This window comes from Pocillopora damicornis, chromosome 10 (genome assembly GCF_964200805.1).
Source record: "Pocillopora damicornis chromosome 10, jaPocDami1.2, whole genome shotgun sequence".
NCBI lineage: Eukaryota > Metazoa > Cnidaria > Anthozoa > Scleractinia > Pocilloporidae > Pocillopora > Pocillopora damicornis.
This window is the reverse complement of record NC_142679.1, coordinates 13,186,296-13,212,095: the sequence shown is the minus strand read 5'-3', so window position 1 is coordinate 13,212,095 and position 25,800 is coordinate 13,186,296. Positions and strand designations below refer to the sequence as shown.

General features: G+C 38.3%; 2 protein-coding genes across 11 annotated transcripts in view; one reads left to right on the top strand and one right to left on the bottom strand.

The window, feature by feature from the left end:
• The first annotated feature begins 1,066 nt into the window (after positions 1–1,066).
• On the top strand, positions 1,067–16,057 carry LOC113676906 (inactive rhomboid protein 1). 2 transcript variants are annotated; one of them, XM_027193643.2, is made up of 15 exons: positions 1,067–1,363; positions 1,646–1,795; positions 4,290–4,605; positions 5,991–6,116; positions 7,027–7,190; positions 7,287–7,460; positions 8,181–8,292; positions 8,664–8,747; positions 9,651–9,812; positions 10,594–10,667; positions 11,022–11,085; positions 11,512–11,685; positions 12,242–12,342; positions 13,313–13,466; positions 13,889–16,057. In XM_027193643.2, exons 1-15 carry the CDS (start codon positions 1,185–1,187, stop codon positions 14,315–14,317), a joined length of 2,463 nt encoding a protein of 820 aa, XP_027049444.2. In that variant the 5' UTR covers positions 1,067–1,184; the 3' UTR covers positions 14,318–16,057. The 2 variants fall into 2 exon arrangements, with proteins under 2 accessions (XP_027049444.2, XP_027049445.2); XM_027193644.2 differs by lacking the exons at positions 1,067–1,363; positions 1,646–1,795 and adding an exon at positions 2,195–2,468.
• Positions 16,058–19,991: 3,934 nt separating this feature from the next.
• The window catches only part of LOC113676902 (uncharacterized), a 6,536-nt gene continuing 727 nt past the window's right edge, over positions 19,992–25,800 (bottom strand). Inside the window, exons 2-7 of one of the 9 annotated variants that reach the window (XM_089184200.1) lie at positions 24,618–24,923; positions 23,967–24,160; positions 23,120–23,438; positions 22,626–22,768; positions 21,755–21,789; positions 21,578–21,718 (exon numbers count right to left, since the gene is read on the bottom strand). In XM_089184200.1, the coding sequence (XP_089040326.1) occupies positions 21,766–21,789; positions 22,626–22,768; positions 23,120–23,438; positions 23,967–24,160; positions 24,618–24,923 (986 nt within the window). In that variant the 3' untranslated portion in view covers positions 21,578–21,718; positions 21,755–21,765. Of the gene's footprint in view, positions 21,790–22,625; positions 22,769–23,082; positions 23,439–23,966; positions 24,161–24,617; positions 24,924–25,800 lie in introns of those variants that run through there. The other 8 variants (XM_089184205.1, XM_089184202.1, XM_089184209.1 and 5 more) reach the window with 8 other exon arrangements.

Below are 25,800 nucleotides of genomic sequence, written 5' to 3'. Positions count from 1 at the left end.
GTTTATGTAAGAACAGGTCTTTATTTAAAGAGGTTAGCATTCAGTGATGCAGAGAGCCAAAGTAGGTAGACGAGAGCCGGTGTGACGTGGTGAAATTTCGTAATCTGAAAAATCACTCTTGCTGTGGCGTTTTGAAGTCTTTTGGTAGATCAATAAGACGTGAGTTACAGCAATGAAGGTGCGAAGATACAAAAGATATGTTATATTAATTCATATAAAAAAAACAATTTTGTTGTAATACGACCCCACAAGCCTCTGACTTTAAATATTTATCGTGTTTAAATAAAGTTTTATTATTATCATTATTATTATCAATTGCGAGGTAAAGGGACAGTCGAGCTGCTAAGGGCCTTTCGTGATTTTATCTTATCACGCGACTCAGTCATTTTCTGTTAGCATCCTAACACGATTGTATTCCGTGGGCAGATAGCCAGAAGGAGTCGAGAGTCGCGTGACAATCAGGTTGGATGTACGATTTGATGGACAACCATGTCTTTTTTATACTGATGTGACCTGTTCCTCTCATACCAGGAGAAAAACGTTTTTGCAGTAATCAATCGAATATTCATTGAAATATTAATATTTGTTTCTTAATCGCTAAACCGATTACTCTAAAATATACCTACAATTGTTTTCATCAAGTCTTCATTGTTCTTTCCAGACTTTCAGTATGTCTTAGTTGATTTTATTAAAATTGTATGATTTTTTCGTCATATTCCTCCTGGAATCTCCCCTCAAAGTTTCATGCGGAAAATCTGAAATTAGGTCAATATCACCGGCAAGGAGATCCTAAATTGGTAGAGGAATGATATTAAATAATTTTGGGAGTGACACAGGAATCTGAAAGCGATCACGCGTCAGTAGAGCTGAAAAGGTTTCCCTTTGAGAAACTGCGACCACTACTCAGCAGAAATTCTATATGCATTTTAAGAAAGTCGCTATAGCATTTATCTTGAAATCTGCTTTCCTATGTCACAGATTATTTCGTCGATCAGGGGTGTTCCCCCTAGCTGCCACTCCCTTTTGTACTGTAATCTTTGCAGGCGCGGATAGGCAGGTTTATTCGGAACCAGACCTCTCAGAGTTGTAACTGCTGAAAAGTAAGCATTTTTCTTGCTTCGAACGACAGAAAAATCGATAAAACTACATCTTTGTCTTGATTCGTTTGGGCTGCAAAGCCAGTCATGGCAGGTGCCTACCAACCTACAACGGTTCAGAGGCAAGACAGCGAAGAGAATGAAAGAACAGCGTTTTGTAACCCGTTTTACAGTCGAAGGCATTCGGACCTTGAGAGTGGTCAGAAATACGAAGGAGAGAACAAGGGCGATAGCGAAGTAACGAAACACGATCGAGGAAATCAGGGGTAATTATTTCAGGCTGTTACCATTAACCGGGTTTGAAATTCACGTCTTAACTTGTTTTGATCTCCATCAAACACATATTAGCTTACCAGAAATAAATATTGTGCTTTGTTGAAGAGCGTCACCTTGGATGCTTATGGCCTATCCAAAGTACAAATTGAATTAAGAGATGTTTAAAGCAGCGATCGAATCTATGTTAATAATTTTAGTTAACAGGAAGTAAAACCTGTTCTTGGCAAATTATGGATGATAAACCTTATGCCGTTGCTTGTTTGAATTTGAAGGCTGTTGACTCGATGTGTTACCAGACAGACTAGCAAAACGGAAGACGGCAGTGCATTACCAAGTCCAGCGGAATCCGAACTTTTCCTCCCGGCTGTAGCAGAGAGTGAGACGAATCCTAGCAAGCTGACCCGGGTAAAGACACTCAAAAAGTGCGTATGAAATTCACTCCTGATATTTTTATTTGTATCTGCTGAATGTTCTTCGTATTGTTCGAGGAACTGAGATATAGCATGCATTAACATATATGGAACACTGTTCTTATATTTAGGCTCTTTCTCATTTCCGGTTACATGATTTTGTGCCGAAAACATTATTATTATTTATCAAACGAAAAGTTGTATTCACATTAACGAACAAGATGTATTCACATTAACGAACAAGATGTTAGATTTGTTTATAACTTAAACTATTATTTTCAATGTAATTTTGTCATCATCTTTGTTTTTGTTCGCGCTGTCATGTTTTCGGCCTGTGTATACTTTTGCCATCCAATATCAACGCATACATTGATTTAAGCTCGAGAAAACTAATATCTGTGGGAATATTGAACACAGCGAAATTTATAAGCTCCAAGTCAGTGTATTTACTTGGTAAAATGGCTTCCTCTGGCGGCTCTCGTGGTTCGATTAGTTCGGGTGTCTTTTACACCCAACAGCACGTAAACTTCAATGATTTGGATAAAGAAGAATGTTATCCAGAATTTATTCAGTATTTCCAAGAGCCAGCGTCTGCAAGACCCAGTTTAGATAGTATAAGCATTCCTAGAATGTCAGCCAGGCCAAGTATAGCGAGTATATCTAACACTCTCAAGCGGGGAAAGAGGTAGGATTTTGCTTTTAGCAAAGATTTGAGGTTCAGATTTCAATCAGTAAAATGTTTTTTGAACTGTTCCGAGTGTTTTGTTTTGTTTTTTTTATTACGCGAGGAGAGTACGTGATAAGAGCATTCTTCATCGGGTCTCAGGGGGTGCTAAATAGTAGCTAATTATCAAATGACATTTTTTCCGTGAACTTGGGCTAATTGCTGCAGTAATTGTTCTACGATTACAGTCAGTACTATTTGTATAACATGTTCAGCTATGCATAAAGTGATGATGAGAGATGTTGATCTTCTTTGGAGCATGTGTTAAGGCTTTAGAGTTATTTTGCAGCATCTGAGAACTTTCTTATGATGTTCCTTCCATTCTTCTCTGTTTATTTCTGCTGTATTAGTTAATTACATCATTTCCCTCATAATATAAAATGCTTTATTCAATGAAATTGATTTTAAAATTGATATAATGCAAATTAACAGTGGAAGTCATTAGCAGTAAATATTGATATGCTCAGCTAGCAGGAATATCTGTTGAGCTTGGCAGGTGTTGTGTATGAACTTGGCTGATTTTCCACAGCCTAACTTGCTGATTTCTAAATTGAAACATTTATTTTCTGGCCTTGTGTTGTGTTCTTGGGAAATATTAACACTCCAGATTGCTTTGTATTGAGGCTTGTGTCTAGTTTTCTTTGCTAGAAAACGTAAGAAGGTTTTCATACGTGACTCATGATTCAGGCCAAAAATAATACATGATAAGAGAATTTTACAGAATGGCAAGTAAGTTTCAGGAATTTATGAACCAGTGCAAGGCGTGATTTGTGTCCTGAATTATATGTGACCACTTAATTTATTCTGTCCTCTCATGAAAACGTTAAGATTTCTCTTAGACTTGGTGCACAAGAAGATAGATTTGAAGTCAGTTTTCTCTTTCATATTCATAACATGTAAAATGCTGTTCTTGGTATACGTGACAAGCATAAAACAGGATCAGGACCCTCCCTCCCTTCCCCTTCCTGGTTACCCCCTGAACTAAAGCATGGTAAAGAAGAGGAATTAGGGTACAGAAAAAGAAAGTTTGGACTGGATGTGCCTTGTGTGACTCTGTTTAAGATATAAGCTATAATTTTCCTATCCTGTTCAAGGAAAAATATTTTTATATATTGTTGCATAGTGAAATAATGGGAGTCACTTTCTGCTTAATTATACAAAATATTTAAATATAAAATTAAAGAAATTGTTGGTATAGTATATGTATATAATATAAAGACCATGAATGACCAAGATTCACTTCCTGTTCAAGTTTATGGGTCTGGAGAGACACCCTGTTCAAGAAACTGAGTAGGTTGATTGACATACCCAGGTTAGGATTCAAGACCTTGAAAACCATACCTGTCCAGGCTATTTCAAGATGTTCAGCCCATACCTCTTGAGCCAAATTATGCAGTGTACCCTAGTACCCCTCCTCCCCTTCACCTGTTAGTCCTGAGGTCCATTTCTCAAAAGTCGAGGTAACTAAACAGGCCCAAAGCCATATTTTGAAATAAAGATACAAAGAGTAAAGAAGCAGGTTGTGGCAACCTAACCATTCTATTCTGTTGCTTTAGCTAATAGGTTTATTGTGCAGCTTTCAAAACTTTTTAAACCATCATCTTGAATGAAAACAGATCAGCTTTATGGGCCTGTTTAGTTACCTGAACCTCATAAAAAGAGCCCTTGGTCAAAAATATAGACCTCTAACTTGATTCATTAATTACCTTGTTATCACCATTACCATTCCATTTACAGTGATGGAAAAAATTACATTTGGTTTATCTTAATTACCTTCCACAGAAAAATCATTAAAGGTACTGAGGACTTTTTTGGCTTGGGAGATTGTGACGAACAACATGACCAACTACGAAGGAAGTGGACTCAGAGAAAAATGCGGCACTACCATAAACGGTATGGTGCTCTCAATGAGGAATCAGGGGATGCTGTGGATGCTGTTCCTCGTCGGTCACTCAAAGTGCCCAGTGGTACAGGAAGCATCAGTAGCTATCAGAGTGCACCTCAACGTGATCCTGATCTTGTGCGAACATTGAGCCGACGTGAGTCAGTGGCAACAATGGCGTGGAAGAGGATGAAGAAAATGAAAGAGGATACTGGGGTAAACTTCTTTTTTTTAATGCTTCCTTGCTTTGGTTTCATTGTGAACTTTCAAACATGTGATAAATAGATTAGATTAGATGATTAGAGCAGAGTATAAGAATAAAAAGGAGTGCAAATACTCCTTATCATTTCAACATCTTTTCCAGGTAAAATAACAATGTTGTTGATGCAAACATGATGTATATCAGATATGACTTGATAAACACTTTTGATCCATTGTGCATCTATGAGCTTATTCAAGGATATTTAAACGCTAAAAATTTACAACATGACACAACTTTCTGTTAACATGTAGGCATTCTTTCAAGTAAAGAAATTCTGTTCAAATTATGTTAAGATATACCACCGTCTATGGTTTGAACCCAGGGCTAATATTTTAGTGTGTATTCTCATTATGGGTGTATGTGTAGTCCTCAGGAGGAATGTTGTCAATAGTGGTGACTGACATTTTGACAATCTGATCAGAAGTCATCATTAGATATACTGTACTTGAAAAAAATGTAAAACAAATCCATATGAAAACACAAAGAATGGCAATTTGTCAAATAGATCAAAACAAATGAGTGAACAACAATTAAGTTAAGTGCAGTTGTTATTGTATATATAGCAAGGTGTTAGTAAATGTATGATATGCTAACAGCTTATGATTGGAAGGAATAGAACTGAGAAGTATAACAACATTAGAGAGAGTTTTAAGACCAAGGCTTGGTTTATTAGCTGAAGTTGAAGACATTTTGGCTCTAAAAAAATAATATTGCATGGGTCATTCACCTTGCTGTTATCTAGTGTGATATCTTCAAATTCATAGGAGAATCCATTCCAAAATTTTTCCTAACCATTTAACTCCTAAGATCTCATCAGCAATTCTCCTTACTGTCTACCATACAGTTCTTGTGATGTTAGTTTGGAGAATTAGGAATAGGATCAACTAACAATCCCCTAATTAATATTTGTCTTTATTCTCATTACTTGTTTGCTTGGTATTGCATTGATATTGTAAGGAGAAATTGTGTCTTGGTCACTTATGGGAGTTAAAGAGTTAAACAATGGTGTGTTCTTGAATTAATCCTCCTTAAAACCAAACTTGAAGCTGTGTAGTCTTGGTTTGTGCTTTTAGGAATGGAGTGATAACTAATGAGATCCAAGTATCGCCTCAGCCAATGATAAGTTTGGCCAACACAAGCTGACTATGCAGTGAGCAACTGAATGTTTTATCGCTGCGTATTTTTGTAGGCCAACATGACAGAAGTGCATTGGCTAATTGTCATTTGAGCATGTCAGTTTATTGAATAACACTTAAGCAGTTTTTAGTTCTTTGGACTGGATTTCTCCCCATTCCATCAGCTAAAGATTATTGATTTAGGATTTATTTATTCTTTACAGAGCTTTAAATCCCCCAGACGAAAATCTCAACCAGTCAGCACATTGCTTGAGGCTGGGCGGAGCTTCTCACCAGCTGTCATGTCGCAGTCAGAAATGGATGAAGTTGACAGTGCAGTTCCTGTTACTGTGAGTCTATACTCTCTGAAGAAAATTTTTTACATTGCTTGGTTCCAAAAGAAGATAACTTGATGAATATGTAATAATGCCCAGAGGATGGGGTATCCCTTTAGGATACTGTAAGATAAAGTGAGATTTTTTTGTCACATCACAAGTGTGAATTCTGAGTCCCTATGAAAAATTGGGCCGCATGCCTTCAGATTTGGCACTCAAATACTCTTCCACTGAGCCCTGGTGAGCTAGACCGTACTGTAAGATATTTTAATGAGCCTCTAACCACAGAGGGACTTTTTGATTCCTAGAGTTTTCAGAAAGAGGGTTGACTTAGGACCAAGGATTATTAGGGCTTGATTAAGACTTACTAAAACCAGATATACCACTCGTCGCCTTTCTCCTGAAACTTTGCATAGCCCTATCCCATATCATATACAATACACTTTTCATAAGTGATAGAGTAGTGTTCTTTATTTTTCTTTGTTATTTATTTACATTTTCTTACCTTGAATGAGTGCTGCCCCAGACTGTAGTCCACATTAACCTTTTACATCAACTCTTTAACTCTCAGATCTCAATAGTAGTTCTCCTTACTGTCTGCCATACAATTCTTACCGTGTCAGTCTGGAGAAATTTGTTTTGAATCAGTAAATCCCTAATTGGTATTTCTCTTTTTTCTTGTCACTTGTCTGCTTGATATTGTATGGATGTTGGGAAGAGAAATATCAGTATAACAGTCTGAATCATTTTGCCATTCTCATTGCATTTGCTGAATAGCATTCAGTCTAATAATATTGTTAGGAGAAGTTGCATGTTCATCAACTCTGGGAATTAAAGGTTTATGTTTGTTGCATGTACATGATGACCAAGGGTTTTTATAACAAATGCCATTATTAGAATTAATAGTTTGCATAATTAATCCTAGAGATTTGATCGCCCCTCTATTGACGACGAAGTGTTCTTTGACTTTTCGTCGGAGAGGCCAAGACGAAGAATTGAAAGACCAGGATTTTTACCAGAAATTCAAGAGGAAGAGAGGCCTGCTGTTCCAGCAAAAGAAGCTAAAGATGAAGTTGAAGGGCCTCCTATGTGAGTTTTTTGAGGTCAATGATTACAAAATAAATGCTTATGAGCTTTCAGTTCAATTGTGGCTCAATTCTTAAGATTGACTTTTGTTCTCCAAAGGCCACCAGTTCGCAGCACTCGAGGACAAAGGATTTCACAGCGACCCCGTGCTACAAATGCTAACCGTCGTCAATATGGGAAGGGAATGGTTGGTAGATGGTTAAACAGAACAATAAAGCGTAAACGTTTGACAAGCACTGTTAAAAAGCAGATTGAAAACCTGTCAGATCACAGGTAGGAAATGTTGCATTTATAGGAACAAATTCGTGACAGAATTGAAAAGGTAACTGGTTGAAAAAAGTTTTCCCAGCAGGTTACTACTGTTCAAAGTTACTTGTATCTCAGTAATCTTCATTGCCTTTGTACACACCATGCTTACAACACAAATTTGAAACTTCTCTGGTCTTTTTTGTTCAGCTTCCAAATTTAATTCTGCTGACTGTGCTTGGTGTGTAATAATTAGTGTGCTGTCCAGAATTACCCAACCCCCATCCCCACTCCCCAAAAGCTGGTGATCCTTAGTAGCATTTAACTATGATTGATTGTATTTATTTTTCATTTTAAGTTTAGAGGAATCTGAATATTGGAAGATTTTGACTTCAAATAGCTCATAAACCAAATTTTCTTAAACAAGATCGACTGCCCCACACCATTCCTAACACTGCTCAAAATAGGCTCTCATAAAACAACAAGAAAGAGGCACAGATTCATGAAAGTTTTAGTGCAAATTAGGCTTGTAGACAAATTTTCAGTAAGTGAAATCATTGTGGGTAAGAGCTATCATACACCCAGATGAGAATGCACTTTAGCCAGCTGATTTGTGTTTAAATATAGATAATATCATTGCTTTAGGTAGAAGCAGGCTTAGTGAAGGCTCCTTCTCAGTGCTCTAGACAGCATATCTATAACCTCAGCTGGCATTTCAACCATACGTTGTAATTTTATCTCCTCCAGGCCTTATTTCACCTATTGGATCTCATTTGTACAAGTGATTGTACTTATTGTTGGGTTATCAGTTTATGGATTTGCTCCCATTGGATTTACAGAGACAGAAGAAAAAAGACTGGTCAGTCTGTTTAAAAATGTGTTTTTTAATGGAACAGTTTTGATAGATGAATATTTTGTGGTGATAAATTTCTCTTGGTTTTCACTTGTTTAGTTGTCTTCATGCTTAGTTTGGTAAGGATTGTGAGAAAAAGGAAAATTAAATATCAAACTGGTCTCAAAACTTCCACAACCTGAAAAAAGTTTGAACCACTAAATATGGTATGCAGGAATAACAGATGGTTATGATCAATATTTTCTGCTAGAACTGGCTCAATACCCCCAATATGTTCCCAAATGCACTCAGAACAGAGTAATGAATCGTGTATTATTTTAAAAATCATCCTCTTTCAGTGCCTGTGTAATTGGTAAGATGTTGAATATTTATCACAGATTGACAGAAGTCAGATGGGAACGCTTGTACCAGAATATGTGGCAAGAATTATTCCTGACAACTTCTGGATTGGTCCTGATCAGGTATAAATATTATCTGAGTCATTATGAGATCTCATCTTTCTATAAGTAGCTTCTATTTTTTATAGTTTCGTCAAGTAGAAATAAAAAATTTTGAACGTTCCCCCCTTCTTTTTAAATTTCGCTTTTGCCTCATTTCCAGCTTTGAGCTCTCTCTACTCTGGTTAGGGAAAGTTTGTGAACTCTTTACACCCTTACATTAGTGTACATATTCTCCATACTGTTCTATATACATTTCCAAAGGTGCTGACAAGGAGAATTTGTTGAAAAATCTTGAGCCTCAATAGTTGGTGATCATTTCCCTTATTCTTGTGATTTCTGGGGTGATATTGTGATGAGAAAGTAGATGTTAATCACTTGTAAGGGTCAAAGGGTGAGGTGATGCAACCAAACAACTGCAGCTGTGGCAGTGAAAAATGATTATGTTTTAGCTCGGTAAAGAACTATAGAGAGAGGTTTTTCATCTTATCACAAGCATGGGACATAAAAAAAGAGTCTGAGTCCTCATGAGGAATTGAACCTCAGACCTTCAGATGCTCTACCACTGAGCTACAGACACTCAGTGGTGAAGGAGGCCCACTACGAAATTCATATATGACATGCAAAAAGTTCATAAACGGCATTGGAAGATAATTTATTTACAATACTTTGTACTATACAGTCTACTTAAGGCTTGGTGTTTAGTTATGTCATTCCATTCTCCTTTTTTATTTCTACGTTTTTCATCCCCTTTATTGTTTTTCTTTGGATGCTAAGATAGATCAAAATAAACTAGTGCAAAAAAAATTCATACTATTAATCAGTAAATTCTTCATGAATGTTTTTTTTTTCTTCATTTATGGTATTTTATACAGTACTGCAAAGATTTTGCCTTGTAAATAGTTGTCATTAAATGTTGTTTAACAGGCAGGTTTGATCAAAATGGGAGCAAAGTTTGCGCCATGTATGCGATGGGATAAGAGGCTGCAAGAAAAGTTGTCAGAGGAGAAAAGAAATGAGAGTGAGGCTGGTTGTTGTGTGAAATCTGATGATTCTGGTTGTATAACAACAACACAGAAAGAGTGTTCGGTAAGTAACGTCTCCCTTAACCCTTCAACTCCTAGATCAAATTTGTAGTTCTCCCTACCATCAACCATACAATTCTTATAATGTTAGTTCAGAGAATTTAGTATTGAATCAACTAATTATCCCCAAATTGATATTTTTTTTTTGTTCTCATCACTTATCTAGTTGATATTTTATTGATATTTTAGGGAGAAATTCTGTCTTGGTCACCCATGGTAGTTAAAGTCTGCATGAAAGATCAACTTGCAAACATAGCTACTGGAGCTTCTCTTGTTTCTGTAGTATGAATTAACTAGCACTTTATGTGAAAAGCTGAATTGTTTATACATTTAGATTGGTTCTTACTTGTGATCTATGATGATGTTACTATTAGCAACATTTTGCTCTTCTATGATATAAAAGAAATAGATTCCATGTTGCTGTGTTTCTGTACAGTAATAAATCACGGTAGATGTCAAAATGTGGTGAGGACATCAGTGATACTCACTGCTGTGTGTTGTGTGCCATGTTTTTGTACACACCACATTTTGATGTCATTTGTGATATATTACTGAACAAACAAACAGCAACATGAAATTTATTTTTCAAACTGCCACCATCCCTGAATTGGATGGCAATCTATCACACATTCCCTGAAAGCCTTTTGTTAGGTTCCCATTTATGTTTGCCAGTATCCATTTACGCTCCTCCTTCAGGGGTGGATTCTGGAACTCTTGTAGTGCACGTGTAATGGTCTCTTTCGCTCCTCTTAAATATTTCTCTTTCGTTTGACTTTTTCCCTCAGAGAACCTTTGCTTATTTTTACAAGTATTCCAAATCCAATAACAATACAAGAGTTGTTTGTGGACAAGACCCGGAGTGAGTATCTGAAGCCTAAAATTATTTTGTACCTGTAACTACTGCGGGAGTAAGGGCCCAGCCCAGTTGTCTCACCTTGGCAGGTAGGGTAACCTTGTCAGGCGGGACAACTTTTTTCTCATTTAATCACTTTGGCTCGCCTACACGAGCCTACTCGTAGCCAGTCTGTCAGGTCAGCGGAGAGACTGGTGGGGGGGGGGGGGGGGGGGACAGCTGTTAGAACTCACAACTCATTATGAACACTCCGTAAAGTTCAGAGGAAGGGTTGTCTCCAATTAAACGAGAACATGTCGATAGGGCCAAGTGTCGATAAAGAGTTTCCTGTTTATTGTTTGGCTTGTTATTGTTTTACAGCACTTGTCTAGATCCTCCGTCCGTTGTTCCTGATGAATGGGATAAAGATATCACCAATTGGCCCGTAAGTACTGGCCCTATGTATTAACTTGTGTATTTCAACTAGAAATTTTCATGGCTGCAAATTTTAAAATGTTACAAATTTTCAAGTTTTGCTTGGAAAGTGTAATGTCAAGGACTAAATTGCTCACTTTTGACCTTAACAAAGAAAAACTTGTTGGAATTTTAATTTTTCTTAAACCTTTCTCAATTTCCCTTGTAAGAGTCCTTGTCAAGTCATCCACACAAGCAAATTTTGTCCCTTACAAGTTTTGTCCCCTCGTTTTTTAAACGGCGGAGGGGAAAGGTGGGTTACCTGAGGCAGACTTGCATCTCAACCTGGGGTGCGCCTGGGCATGAAGTTCCATCTGGCTCGTGAGCCGGTTTCTTTCTTTTAGTTTTAGTGTTAAACCAACAGTCTTCCATAAAGCGACTATTTATTCTACAACAGGTTTGTAAGAAAGAAAAGTCTAATCTGTCACCCGGCGAATACCCACATATGACGTGTGAAATCCATGGTCGCCCTTGTTGTATGGGCAACGAAGCCATCTGTCGAATTGTCAGCCGGGACGAGTGTGACTTTTTCCGGGGCAGATTTCACGAGAATCTTACGCTTTGTTCCCAGGTAACTGATGGTAAAGGCGTGCTTGAAAAAGAATCTGGTAAACACAAACGTATGGAGGAATAGGCCTCGTTACTCAAGAGTATATTGTCCGAGTTTTTACAGAACTGAATTTTCGTGTTACTTGACGCGAACCTAAAGCCCATTCAGCATAGACGTAGGCACGAAAATCGATCCTGTGGAGCGCTTTCGATGGATGACTCTAGCATCAGAGTAAAAGTATCGACAACGGCCAGTCTGAAAGAAATATCCTAATTAGAACTCGAAGTGATTTCAATTCATCGGCCTGAAGTGCGAGAGATCATGAGTTACAAATTTTCCGAGGAATTTAGTTTTGCAACTGAACCTGCTATTCGTTACAGAGCGTTGTGAAACAAAACCAAAGCAGTGTAGGTGTATTATTGAGACAAGATTCAAAATGAGAAAGTGAGATCCACGAGCTCTGTAAACTATTATTATTCGCAGTTTTCCGGGCAACTGAGCTCCTAATGTGTTAAAAGTTGTAGACATTTGTCCTTGCACTTTATCATAGCAAGTTTTTTTTTTTTTTTTCCTCCAGGTGGACTGTTTGAGGGACACTTGTGGAATGTTGAATTTCCATCGGAAGGAAACACCTGACCAAGTGTATCGCCTATGGATGGCAATATTTGCTCATGCAGGGTAAGATAATCACATTAAATGTAACGGTTCTCTGTTATTATCTTATGAAACCTCTCTTATCGAGCGCCTCTATAGTGGGAACGTCTTCTCTCACTGGTAACCCTGCCTCTACTGAAGCACTAGCCGGAGCTTAGCATGCAACGACTCGGAGTATAACTAATGGGTTGCCATTCCATTGCGGTTTACTTTCTCCTCCTCCCTCCCTCCCTCCCCTCCTCCCTCCCCCCCCCCCTTCTTCAGCATTTCATCAGCCTTCTCTGACAGTTCACTGGTACCCATTTATACAACTGGGTGTAGAATCTTCTGGATTGTAAATTTCCGGGAGACGTATAGTGAGTCATTCTGATTGATCATCGAAGCCATCTCGTAGCCACTAGCTTCATTTCTCATCCATCTTCAGCCCCCCACCCTTATTTGCCACATTACTCTGCCCTTCCCCCCCTCCAAACCTCGAGTTTTTGGCCTCTAAAGATAATCACAGTTTTCGCACCTCGTTTAAGTGCGTGTCAATCCGGTTTTGCCGCCCATCAACCTAGCAAGTCTCATGACGAAGAACTCCTTTGAAATTCGCGTGGGGTGATCCATCGGTGGAAGAGTGATCCATCTTGCGTGAAGACTCTTATTTCTCGGCGTTTTGCGAAATGTGCGAGAAATTCTCTTTTGTTGTGCAATGCAAGACGCGATGTTAACAAAATGCGACGAAAGCCCGCGTTAAACGTCATCACTCTGTTGGAGGCCAGTACTCTTCAGTGCAAGTTCCCATAAAACATTTTTTCAGCCGTATCTCGCTCTTGTTTTTTAAGTTTTTTCAATTAATTTATCATTTTCTTTTTCTGGCTAATTAGACATAACTGCTTCCTCTTACTAAAGAGAAAATTTTGACCAGATATTGTTAACAGTAACCCTAAGCTCCGTAATTTCTGCAAATGAATTTATTAATAATCGCAATGAACTCGATCATTTGTTGCAGGGTAATCCATCTTGCGTGCACCCTAGTCTTTCACATCACTATAATGCGCGATATGGAAAAAATGGCAGGCTGGCTCCGCTTGTCAATCATTTACATCTTTAGCGGTATTGGTGGATATTTATACAGTGCAATTCTTTTACCGTATCAAGCTGAGGTAATTGACTTTTGTTGTTGTTGTGAATTTTATCAGCACTTTACGGGTAACTTTTTTTTAATTTCAATTGTAAACCGCTGCAGGCTCTTACTCGATCAGACGGGTCTAGCGAACGAGCTGGAAAATGAAACGCAGCGTTAACACTCGCGAATATCTACAGTCACTGTTAAGAGTTACCTGTCTGCCTATTTTCCGTTTGATTATCTGTCTGTGTTGTTTCCTAATAGTATTTCCCCAGTACTTAAAAGAAATAAATACGAGTGAAACCATTCCGTCCTTCCTTTTTTTCGTAGTCCGTCTACCAATCTGTCTGCGTTTTAATCATTCCGCCGACCTCTTTATTCATCTTTCCCTGCAAGTTTCTTTTTCTGTTCATGTTCATATCCAGTTATTCTTCAAATTATTTTTTATTTCATCTGCAGGTTGGCCCATCAGGCTCCATCTTTGGAATCATCGCCTGTCTGTTTGTTGAGCTTTTACAGAGCTGGCAGATCATAGCGCGGCCTTTCACAGCTCTCTTTAAACTGTGTGGACTAGTTTTGCTTCTCTTAATAATAGGCCTACTGCCTTACGTCGACAACTTTGCCCACATGATTGGTTTCTTGTTTGGGCTTCTGCTGGCTTTTATTTTCCTTCCGTATGTGTCGTTCGGCCAGTTTGACCGAAGGCGAAAGCGGATCCAGATAATCGTGAGTTTAGTATTGGTCATTACGTTGTTCGTGGTAGGATTTTTGGTGTTTTACATCAGTCAGGATTCCGGTTGCAATGGCTGTGAGTACTTGAACTGCATTCCCTTCACCAGAGATTTCTGCATGCTAGGAGGACAGAATCTACAGCCAAGAGTACGGTAGAGAGATGTGGAATAACAGTTCGGAAAGTGTATCGCTAGTTACACGAAGCTGTTGCTACTGGAGCAACTCTCTCTACTAGCAAAAATTGTTGCGTGGAAAGTAAGCTCTACAAATGTGCTGTTCAAACGGTGCTGAGAGATAACATACTGAATTGTGTGTTCTCTAACTTGTGCGTGAATGTAACGAAGAAGGCTTGTTCCATACGTTCTCATGGCAGAGAATTTGCGGTGTATATGCTTTTTGGATTTTTGCTTCCCAGATGTGGCTATCTTAGTTAATATTAATGCGAGAGAGTACCTTTTGGTTTTTTAGACGTTAACTCTAAGAGAAATTTTCAATTGCTTTGGTTTTGCTTTACTTCGCTGTGTGAATGGCGCAGAAATCTCGCTCCACTTTCTCAATCAATCAGATTCAAAACTAGAACCAATCGCAAGTTATAGTCAACCGCGTTTTCCCGCGCTTCAACCTGTTTGCGCTACTTTGAGTCTCATTGGCTGCTCATGATATTTTCCTTTGTTGTGATTGGTAGTTTTGTTTCCTATTTTTTTTGGTTTTAGGACACTCAATAGGCCATTTTACAGTTGTGTACTTAGTTGCCAAGCCTTTGCTTTGGAGTGAGGCTGAAGGTGACCTCGTTGTGCTAGACACCAGTATCAAGTTCGCATGATAACAGATTAATTTGCATTTGAAAAGCAGCAACGTGTGTATCATAACAACTCACTCCTGTTCAAAGGCTTGGCAACCAAGCACACAACTGTGAAATGGACTATTGAAATGCGCTCCTCTACTCACGACTAAGAGTTAAGGGTACTTGTTTTCATTTGTCGCTGCCTCCAGTCAGACGCATCAATTTAAACACAATCTTCGATAGTCAATCTTTTTTATAAATCAAAATTCATTCAGAATAAAACGTAACATTGACGGAGTGACTCAACTAGCTTAGCAGTTCTAGGAAGTATAGGTATTATTGTAAATTGATCGCCGGATCTGGCAGGCCAGTTCTGACTAATGATAAGAAATTAGTATAAAGTTCGCGGAAGTGTGGACAATTTAGATGGTCGTGAAATTAATTCGGCTCACTTACATTACTCTATTGGTTTATTGTTATCAATCGTTGCTTAAAACTTCGCGGATAAATTTTAAGTTATTCAGACAAATCAGCTATCCCAACACGAAAAAAAAAACGACAACAACAGCAATAAACATTCTTTTCGTTAGGATTTTGTGGGTGGCTAGGGTAGACTGGAAAAGTTTCTAGAAGCTAAGAATACTTAATTATGTTTCAAAGTCTCAATGAGCCGCGTGTTTATCCAGCAATGCAATTGTAATTTGAAATTTGACAAATGCGCTTCAAACAATTTTTACTTAGATTATGACAGTCACTGCTGCCTAATACTCACTAGAACGCCTGTTGAATAAATTTCACTCATAAAAAAGTCGTCTCAAATATATGATCTGATTATTTAAACAAAGTTTTGCTGTCCTTAACAATCCTCAATTTAGCTGAACCTTTCATGTGAACATTTATTATTGTTAGCAGCGTCAAGAAGGCCGAGAGCTAACATTTATTTCATGCATACTGAACGAACGAGAGTGAAAATACATTGTTCGTCCAATTTGAGACACGAACGATAGAACTTCGCAGTATAGGGCAACAAAATGGCTTCCAATCTTTGAAATGTGTCGGTTAATAGGAAAAAATATCTGTATGGATGAAATAAAAACATCGTACTATGGAAAGTGCTTGAACGATTTTTATTCATTCGTTGCAATGTATCACAACTCGTTCGTGTGCACTTTTCATTGAATAATCTTTGTTTATTAAATTAAATCAACCCTCTTATAGACAAAGTCTGAGGCCCACTGATTGTGTAAAAACCGTGGTTTGAGTTAAACCTCGAATAAATAACCGGCCCATAATGTCGGTGACCTGGGAGTGAAATAAAAAACTGCATTCCGATTAAAGGGTGAGCTGCAATTCACCCTGTACTCAACATCAATATGTCTATCCTCCATTCCGTTCTCTATACATTCCTAAGGTGCTAACGAGGGGAATTCGTTTTGGTTATCATTTCCTTTATTCTTTGATTCAGGGCTAATATTGTAAGGAAAATTACATGCCAGTGATTACCTCCTAGGTTTCATAGGGTTGAAGATATTGCAGCAAAGAAGCCTGAAAAATTCAGACTTTGACGGGATTCGAACCTGTGTCTCCCAGATATTAGTTAGGCGCTGAATATAGTTTATTTCATTTCAAACACTGCTTGGTTTATTCAAAAAGAAATTTATGGAATCGAATAATAAACTTTAAAAAGTACGATTCTATAGTCCAAGTACATATTGCTTTATCTATCCATCGATAAGTTTGAATTTTGTAGAAGGGTCGCAATTGGTACTTCGGATTCGGCGCCCCGATGGTCTATCATTGAGCTAAAGCAAAATGCAACATGTTCATTGATTCTGATCCTTTCTTTTAACGCTGGAGACGCCTTTTTAGTGAACTTTCGGCCTGAGACGAAAATTCAAGTGACAAAGAAATATGTACACAGGGCAAAATTCCTAGTCTACCTCAAAGATACTCTCGAATGAGTAATACTAGCAAGGAGAAGGGCATACTTACTTAACAAGACGATAAGCTAGCTATCTTTTGCAAACTACACAGTTCTTACAGTGTTTGAAGTAGGTAAGCTCGAATCCAATTCTTTATTTGTCTTCTTAGACCGGGAACAAGATTGAGAAACTACCGAGGAGTCGTTTTCTGATATCAGTTAAGAAAGCTTTGGTTTAAAATCTTACAACCATTCTTAAGTGTGATCACTTCAGGAAAATAAAAATATTTTGACCTGTTTTATTGATAAAGAAAATTTCTCCCTGGTTGGTTTTCACGCGATCCCGAAAGGTCAAAGAGAGACTTCTTTCCGATCTGAATTGCAAATTTTGAACTTGTTTTTCATGATTTTCTCTCACCTGCACACGCTAAAGAAAGCGCTGGTCATTTTTGAAAGTTCTACGCCTGTTCATGCCTCCCATCTCGATTTTAACCAAAAATTTAGGCAAGGATACCGTCGTTTCGATAATGGCCTCCGCAAAAAGCTACAGTACTCATAGGGAGTCAGCTTGTTCAGCCTCTGCGTCACAAGACATGACGACAAGATGGTAACCAATATGGCACACTTGTTATTCTTCTCCGTTGTCGCAGGTAACTGTAATGTTGTATTGTAAAATGGAAGTCATCAATCAATAGTATTATCTTTTGTTTCTTGATCATAAGGAATTTTCCCCACTTCTGCTTCGATTCGTAAAGAAACGAGTGGTTGTTAAATGTATATAAGACGAATTTTACCTCGCGTAAAGTGCTAGCTAAGAAAGCAGCACGTGAGGACAAATACGCCTTCTGCTTTAATATGTAGGGTGAAACTGAGAACCGATCTATGATACATTAAGTTCATCAGTCCCTTATATTGAAATAATCTTGTACGATGCTTAGATGTGCAAGCCTAATTGATGATTTTGAAGTTTGAGTAAGGTCGAAAGCTACTGCTATGAGAAGTCTTAAGAGATTTACGCTTCGATGGGACTCGAAACCATGCTTCCCACACACATCCTGCCAGCCGCTGAGCTATGAACCCATATGTTCTCAGCGAGGTAAATGCTATTGGTTTTTCGGTCAGAGAGGAAAGCTCGGTTTGGCCTAATGTTTCACTGAACCTCCGGGTTCTTACTCTCCTAGGTCAAGGGGGAAGGGGTCCTTATTATTTTAGAGACCTCCTCATTTTGATGTGGTTGAAAAAGAGATAGTAGAGAAAGCTTGAGTTGAGGTCGTAAATTGCACAAGAGAGCACTGAAACATTGTTAATACTTAAATTATATTCAGCTCGAGAGAAGGATTTTCAGTTCATCTGTTTAGTGTTCTTCGTTATTTCTATTATTGCTTCCTATTTAAAAGTTATCACAAACCAAAAATTTCACAGAAGTTTATGGGGATTTGTTCAAACTTAAAATGATTTCAAGTAATGTCACGGTAGATGTTACCAATCCGTCAACATATTTTAACAACTATTGGACCTCTTTACGATACTAATTCTACTGACTCTGAATGTTATGCAATAGTGTTACCAGCTCTCATTAGCTTTAGGTGGCTGAAAACAGTGTTTTTCCTATAATATTCTCCGACCGGTTATCTTCAGAGCGCTCAAAAACCCGTCAAACAGTTTTAGGAACTGTCTGGGAAAATCCTCGATTTAACATAATTTAACCAATGGAACTTAATTTAGAGCTCTCTCCGTAAAAGACGGCTAGAGTTAAGTGTTTAAGATTCTCTCAGCTACAAGGCCTTATTCAAAGAGAGGAAATCCTAAAGTTTTGGGAAAATATTTTCGGTTACTTTCCGAGACCGTCCCCAGAACTTTTTGATGTGATTTCCCCATAACATTCACAGGATAATAGTGATTACTATGCCACGCCCACCATTTCATTATTTCATTTATAAATCCGTGAAGTGATGAATAAATGACTGTAAATGTATGAAGATCATATAGGTGAACTACGGATAAAGACGTGAATATGAAAGCGATCTTCGCAGTAATGAACATTGCTTGAGCAGTAGTAAAATTAAGGCCTAAAAAAATTCAGGCCGGTAGGAGATTTGAACCCACGACCTCTGCGATACGGGTGCAGTGCTCTACTGGTACAGGCCTTATTTTCACTATTGCTCAAGTAATGAACAGATCGGACGGCTTCGCGGTCGTCCGATTTTGTTAATCACTCGTATGATTACAGACCGAATTGGACTCCACTCGGTCTTATTACCTTTATGAATACGACTTTGAGGGCAAGAGAAAGTTACGAAAGATGAAATAAATTATTCTTTGCTGTTACATTTTCTAGCACCGTGTGATGTTCTAATCCAAGATAAAAAAAAAAAAAATGACACAACGTCCGGGCACTCATGTTGGGGTGGTGGTCTAGTTGGACGGTTCGTCTGGGACATAAAATTTCCAAGTGAATTCCAAAAAAATTTTTTGCCATTTTTTACCTAAGAAAGCCATGATTTATCTGAAAGCTTAGTTGTTGAAAAGGCCACCAAACTATTTAACAGTGCCTATTGCTTGAATTTGGGGGACTTTCGGTGGAGTGACCTCACACTTGAAAGTCTTCTCATTCAAGCATTTTGTATTGGATCCAGATGAACTGAGGGTAGTTATTGAATGCTAGAAGATATTGTATCCCAGGGAAGAATTTGAACTTCCTTCAAGTGTTGCACGCAAGTTTTCAAATGTCCTACTTGGCACTGAAAAGTTTGGATCAAACTGTCGTAACTTGAGATCAGCTCGAATTATAGCTTCTTGGAGCGCTGATGATGGTTCTATTGATACCTCCGCGCCTAGAAGCCTAGGAATAATCAACTTCTACTCAGTGCACAGTGTAAAGGCCAATGGAGAATTCCGTCAGCATGCATTTGCAGCTGTGTGGTGATACAAAACTGATTGTGACCAAGGACATTTGGTAAACCAGCCCAGGTTTGGAAACGGTGTGATTATAAACCCTGTGGACCTTCCCTATTTATGCCAGTGCAGCGCGTAGCACAAAAATTTGCATGCTGTTCAGTGGGAATTAATGGGGTAGATAAATTAGTAGTAAGCCCCATTCCTAGGTTATTTCATTAGCTGTGATATTGCTTGAACTTACATTTAATGGCTGTTATAATTATCAAGTTGAATATCCTAGGATTTTGGAACAGCAAATCGTAGTCGTAGATAATGTTGATAGCACTGACCAATAATTTTAAGGCTGTATAACAAGGACCCCAAACGTGTGGATATTCACATTCTTTTCGCGTACCTATCTTTACGTTATTGTAGGGTTCCACAGAAAACCAGTTTCTGCGAAGTAATCCTTGTTGAAACATGTAAATATCAACATTTAACTAGTAAAATTTCTCGCTTGTATCGCGTTCAGTCTCGTCGTGCGCTGTAAAAGTTCTTATCCACTTATCCAACTCAATGCAACATGCCCTTCGTAAACAGTTGCATAAGTAGTAATAAATTTGCCAAATGCAAGCTTGTTTCATTGAAAATAGTGTTTATCTGCACCGTTGACGTATGATTTAAAGCGCAAAATACATGTATCCTTATGGAAGACAGAGTAATGTCGGCAATGGCTCGAATCTATAAAAAGCTCAGCGAGGTTCACTCGGACTCTGGCCATGTCGTCTACCTAAATCAACATGGCTGACGTTACAAATGACATATGTGTTAAATGGACTCACTTAATGGCAAATTGATTCCAGCAGGTTAACTGCCATTTAAACAGTTGCAAAAATCAAACACCGAAAAAAATCAATCCATCGAAAAGGGTAGTGACGCTGAACCAGTGTAAGTAGTGACTGTAAGTAGCGAGACGATTTTAGTGGCCTATTTGTTCCTTGTAAAGGAATCTGATTATAAATAACATATTATCGAAACAATATTCATAACCAGTAGTTATCGTTCTCTTTGACCTTCTGCGTTGTGTTTTGAAATGCATTCTGCTTTTCGTTCTCTTTTACTGTCTACTTAGTACTATTACATCTCGATTAAAAACCCTCCGTTTGCAAGACCCCCACACCCCTCCCCATTCCAAGGAGTTGTGGGCTAGTAGATTGACTGAGTGGCTTGAATGCCCTTACGGGTAGAGGCCTATCAACTAAGAAATAACCCCCAAAAAAATATATACTAGTCTTGTACCCAGACCTTTCACGGCCAAGCACTTGTAAGGTCCCTACACTTCAGTTACAGTCACACGGTAGGTCCTGAGTACGTGATTAAATATGTCCCTTTCAATTTTTTTCCCGCTCACAAGAACCGAGCCCTTCTCTGACTTCTTGCATAGGTCTCATGACCCCGAATATATATACATATTTTTTCTTTTCTTAAAAAAGCGATTAAAAATTTACCAGCAATGTTTCAAAAAAGTTATATCGTTCATTTCCAAGATGGCGGGAAATGTCCATGATTGACCATAAGCGGAAAATCATTTTCTGGATGATAGGCATCCCAAAATGTCCTCTCTAACAGCATTCCACCAAAACACACATTATCAAATGAAGTATGAAGTACATGAGAGACATGGTGGATGGCATTACTCTAGTAATGAGACGTAACAGAGGCATAAGTTAAAATCCAAGGAAGTGGTCTGCAGATTCGGGTGGAAATATTCATACACAAAAGCAATGGTTGTCAAGTCTTACGTTAACCTTTTTCGTCATTTTTTCTCTTTTCTCAGTTACCAAAATAAAGGTAATTCTTGAAATCTTGTTTGTTCGTGAATTGCTGGCCCCATTCCTGGCTGAGTTGTACCCGGAGGTTAAGGAATCCATTTGGATATTGCTTTCTTCGACTGAGAGCAACTTGACATGGTCTTGAGTACTTTTGCTTAATTCTTCCGGTTCAACTTGATTTTCGTTCTGTTTAGGGTTTCTTGTCGTTCCAAACCTTAGAGAAAATTTAACCAAGCAAAGCTGGTATAAGATTCAGTATACACGCCAAGGCTGTTAGAGAGCTTGAAATCAAAGTGGTGTGGATTGAACTTGGGCGAGATTATGGCGTGTAAGCTGGTCGTACTGTGTCATTTGAGCATAATTAGGCGAGGGTAAAGCGTAAAAGTTGGTCGCACTGTATTGGATGAGGGTTATTAGGCGAGAATAGGGCATATTAGCTAGTCGTAATATGTCACTGCACAATTAAGGGTAGTGAAAGCTCTGTTGTTAAGGATTGACGTTTCGACTACCAGTGAGGAAGTCAACATGAAGTCAAGGTGCAAAAGTTGCCTCGCTCCCAACATGAGGCTTCGTCACTCAGTTGGTTGTAGCACCTTCCTAATGTCTAGAAGGTACGGTTCCAAATTCCATCGATGCCTGAAGTTTTAAGTCTTCTTGTTTTGCTTTGCTTTGGTTTTGCTTTTTAGTTTTGGTTTTTGATTGGTCTAAAAAAGAGACTCGTGCCATTCTCTAAACCAATCACACACAAAATGGAAACCAATGGCGACATGGTCGCCCGCGTTTTCCCGCGCGTTTGACAACTTGCTTGGTTTTACTTTTGAGTTTTCGTTGGCTAACGATAATGCGGTATCCGGTTGTTTCGATACAAAGTCGTTTCGATACAAGTCGTTTTGATACAAGCAGAAGTCAATTCGTTTCACGCGTAAAGTCGATTCAAACCATGCAAACCTTTGATGTGACTGTCTGTTGTGATTACCTTGGTTTTGTTTTTCGACATTCAATTGAAAACTGCCCTATCATCTCATGCTTGGATCATGTGTCAACTCTCACCTTGACTGCTGCTCTATGAATGATTGAGTGACGCCTTCCAAGAACTTCTATGTCGTCATCATACCCTCCACCAATGACAGTCGCACATGGGATCTGTCTGTTAAGAGCCATTTCTATTACGGCTACGTCACGATCCAACAACCCTGTAGAGTGATGATTCATTAGTGAGTGAATCTTTTTTTATCGGGCCATTTTCATTTTGATAATTTAAGAAATTTCTAAGTTTGTAAGATAAACGAATCATGACCTTGCCCCTTTATTACCAGATCCTTTGTACCATGGGTAAGGATGTAAGGGCGGAGAGGGGGTAAGAACTTCCCTGCACCACTCTCTTGCGTCTCCCACACCTATGTCACCCACTTTTCATGGCGACACAGTGCAGATAAATAATTAAAGAATGTTCGTAACTTGGCTTTTTTTGGTCCTTTCACACCCTTTTAAGTTACCACTTCCAAACCCTTTTCTCCGGAGCACATCTCTTGTTCTTCACCCACCTCTGACCCCTGTGGTTTCCACCCTCAACCTCCCCTGTCCCCCTCCAGTACCTTGATCTGTGAGACACAGTTTACCAAGCACATCATCTTGATGTGGGTCCACTCCAGCATCATACAGTATCAGATCAGGTTTAAAAGTGTCCATGAGCCATGGTAAATAATCCATTACCACCCTCAGATACTGCTCATCATTCAAGCCACAGTCTAAACCAACATCTAAATCACTTTGTTGTTTCCTGAGTGGAAAGTTTTTCTCGCAGTGCATGGAAAATGTAAATATGCAATCATTGTCTTTGAAGATAAAGGCTGTGCCATCTCCCTGTAGAGGATAGCATCATTCAGTGGATTAACTTTCAAACCTAAATTGACATATATACAGGCCTCACTTTGATTTACTGAATGCCAAGCTCTGTGAAATTACTACACAGCTGTCTTTATCTTTTTCATTTCTAAGAGCTGATACATAGTTCTCCATTCTGACTAATATAATGTTCTGAGTAAATTATTACTATAATTTTGGTGTTCTATCCAGAAAACAAACCTCCAGTTGATCTATTTGTTAACTCTTATCTGCTTCTCAGCAAATAAAGTATGGAAACTGTGAGGAGAATTCACGTGTTAACCATTTCATTCCCAAGATCTTGTTGATGAATCTCCTTACTGTCTGCCATACAATTCTTATAATGTTAGTTTGGAGAATTTGGCATTGGATCAACTACTAATTTCCTTGTTGATATTTTCTTCACTCTCATCTCATGTCTGCTTAATATTGTATAGGAATTGTAAGGAGAAATTATGTCTTGGTCACTCATGAGAGGTAGAGGGTCAATACCTTCTACTAAATTACCTGGTGAACATCCAGGTCAACAATGAGAATTTTATCAACAACTTGACTATCAATCATGTCCTTAGCAGTGACAGCAAGATCATTCAACATGCAGAAACCTGAACCATGGCTGGGAAAAGCATGGTGTGTTCCACCTGCAGTACTGCATGCCAGTCCATACTCCATTGCTAGCCTGGCAGCAAGCATGGTGCCACCTATTTTTTTTTAGTAAAAAGGTCAAATTATTATTTTTTTTACTAATATTAATACGTATTTGACAAACTTATCTAAACACATATAAGGAAATGGCAAATTCAAAATTAATTCAAATTAGAATACTGAACTATTCTGTGGGCTGTCTCTCCTCACAAGAGAAGTTAATTTCAAACAATCCTATCATGTGATTCTTTTGTTGCAAGACTGTTAGTGTCAGACAAGAAGTCAAAAATCCCTCGACCCTCCCCCTAGATCTGCTACTGGAATGTGGGAAGGGGGAAAGAGTAATACTAACTGTGCTGAGGATATAAGGAGTTTCATTTTCGTCAAACATAGTATTCACTCTCTTATTGGTGAGGGTCTCTGGATCAGGGGCAAGTCTCCCCCTGCAAAACTCTGTTTGTTACTTCAGCACCCTAATCCATGCACATACTTAATTTTAACACAAATTCCTACCTACTTCAAGTAAACATCTTCTCACAAGGCCCTCTGACCAGTGAAAGCCAGTTTTCCTCATTTCTTTTGGAGGAATGCTTCCTGAGATAAAACCATCTACATAGTCACAGTTGTGAACACGTGTGACAACTTCATAAGGTGGTTCCATTGGTTGAAAGATTTTGACAGACCCTGATAGATTGTCTTTGATGATCCATTCCATTACTTTAAGAAACTTTGCCATTTTAAATCTGTGCTTTTCAGGCCACTCACAGCTAAAGCCATTGTCATGTACAACCGGTAACTTGGCAGCAAGGTGACAGCTACCTTAAAAATAGGCAATTTTAAGACCACATGTGGCTACTGACATGGCACAATTTTTATAGCATTGAAAAGAACTACAAGTTGTATAATTATGCCAGAAGGTAGTGTAACAGAAGATTTGTCTCACATGGAAAACAGAAAACCTGCCACATCCCACATATTTATGAGTGCCCTATTCCATAAAAGGAAGATGACCGAAGAATATAGCAACCAATTGACACTCAACCAATAACTAAATAGTAAAAGATAATCATACCAATAATAATAATACTAAAAATGATGATAACAATAGTAATAGTAATGATAGCTATCTAAAGAACTTCACTGTTCCTCTATCAGTCTATCCTCTTGGCTCTGATAATGTTTTAACTATACTTATTTCAATTTTGCTTGTTAATAATCAATCATTTTCTTATTTCATTGCAATTCTATTGAAGTGAGACTTTTGTTTATCCAACGAGGCATTCAGCCTTATTGTATATTCTGCCATTGTGCTGTTCCATCATTCAATCAAATAGGATTACTCCATTAAACTCAAGGTATTGTATTTTGGACCTTGCTTGCCTTGTAAATTTAGCGGCTCTTTTGGCCATTAGTTGCTGATTGAAATGGTAAAATGCTCTCTCTTCTAATTGATAAAACTTTCTTTAAATTTTCCTTGATGTGCAGATCAAACCTCGTCATATGTCATCATCTCTACAACATATGTGGCTTCACCTCCTATAGGAGGCAATAGCCACAAAAAGGAATGTATATCAAGTTTATGATTTAAAAAGAACCAAAAATCAAAATAAGGGTAAGGAATGTGTAGTACTTCTAATGGCACTGGCTACATAAAGCACTAGCAATTTACAGAAATTGGATACATCAAATGTTTTGT

Bases quoted from the DNA above. Each gene is read 5' to 3' on its own strand.
- LOC113676906 (XM_027193643.2), top strand. From the start codon at position 1,185: ATGGCAGGTGCCTACCAACCTACAACGGTTCAGAGGCAAGACAGCGAA. The intron at 9,813-10,593 runs GTAAGTAACGTC...TTTTTCCCTCAG, and splicing joins CAACACAGAAAGAGTGTTCG to AGAACCTTTGCTTATTTTTA. The intron at 10,668-11,021 runs GTGAGTATCTGA...ATTGTTTTACAG, and splicing joins GTTTGTGGACAAGACCCGGA to CACTTGTCTAGATCCTCCGT.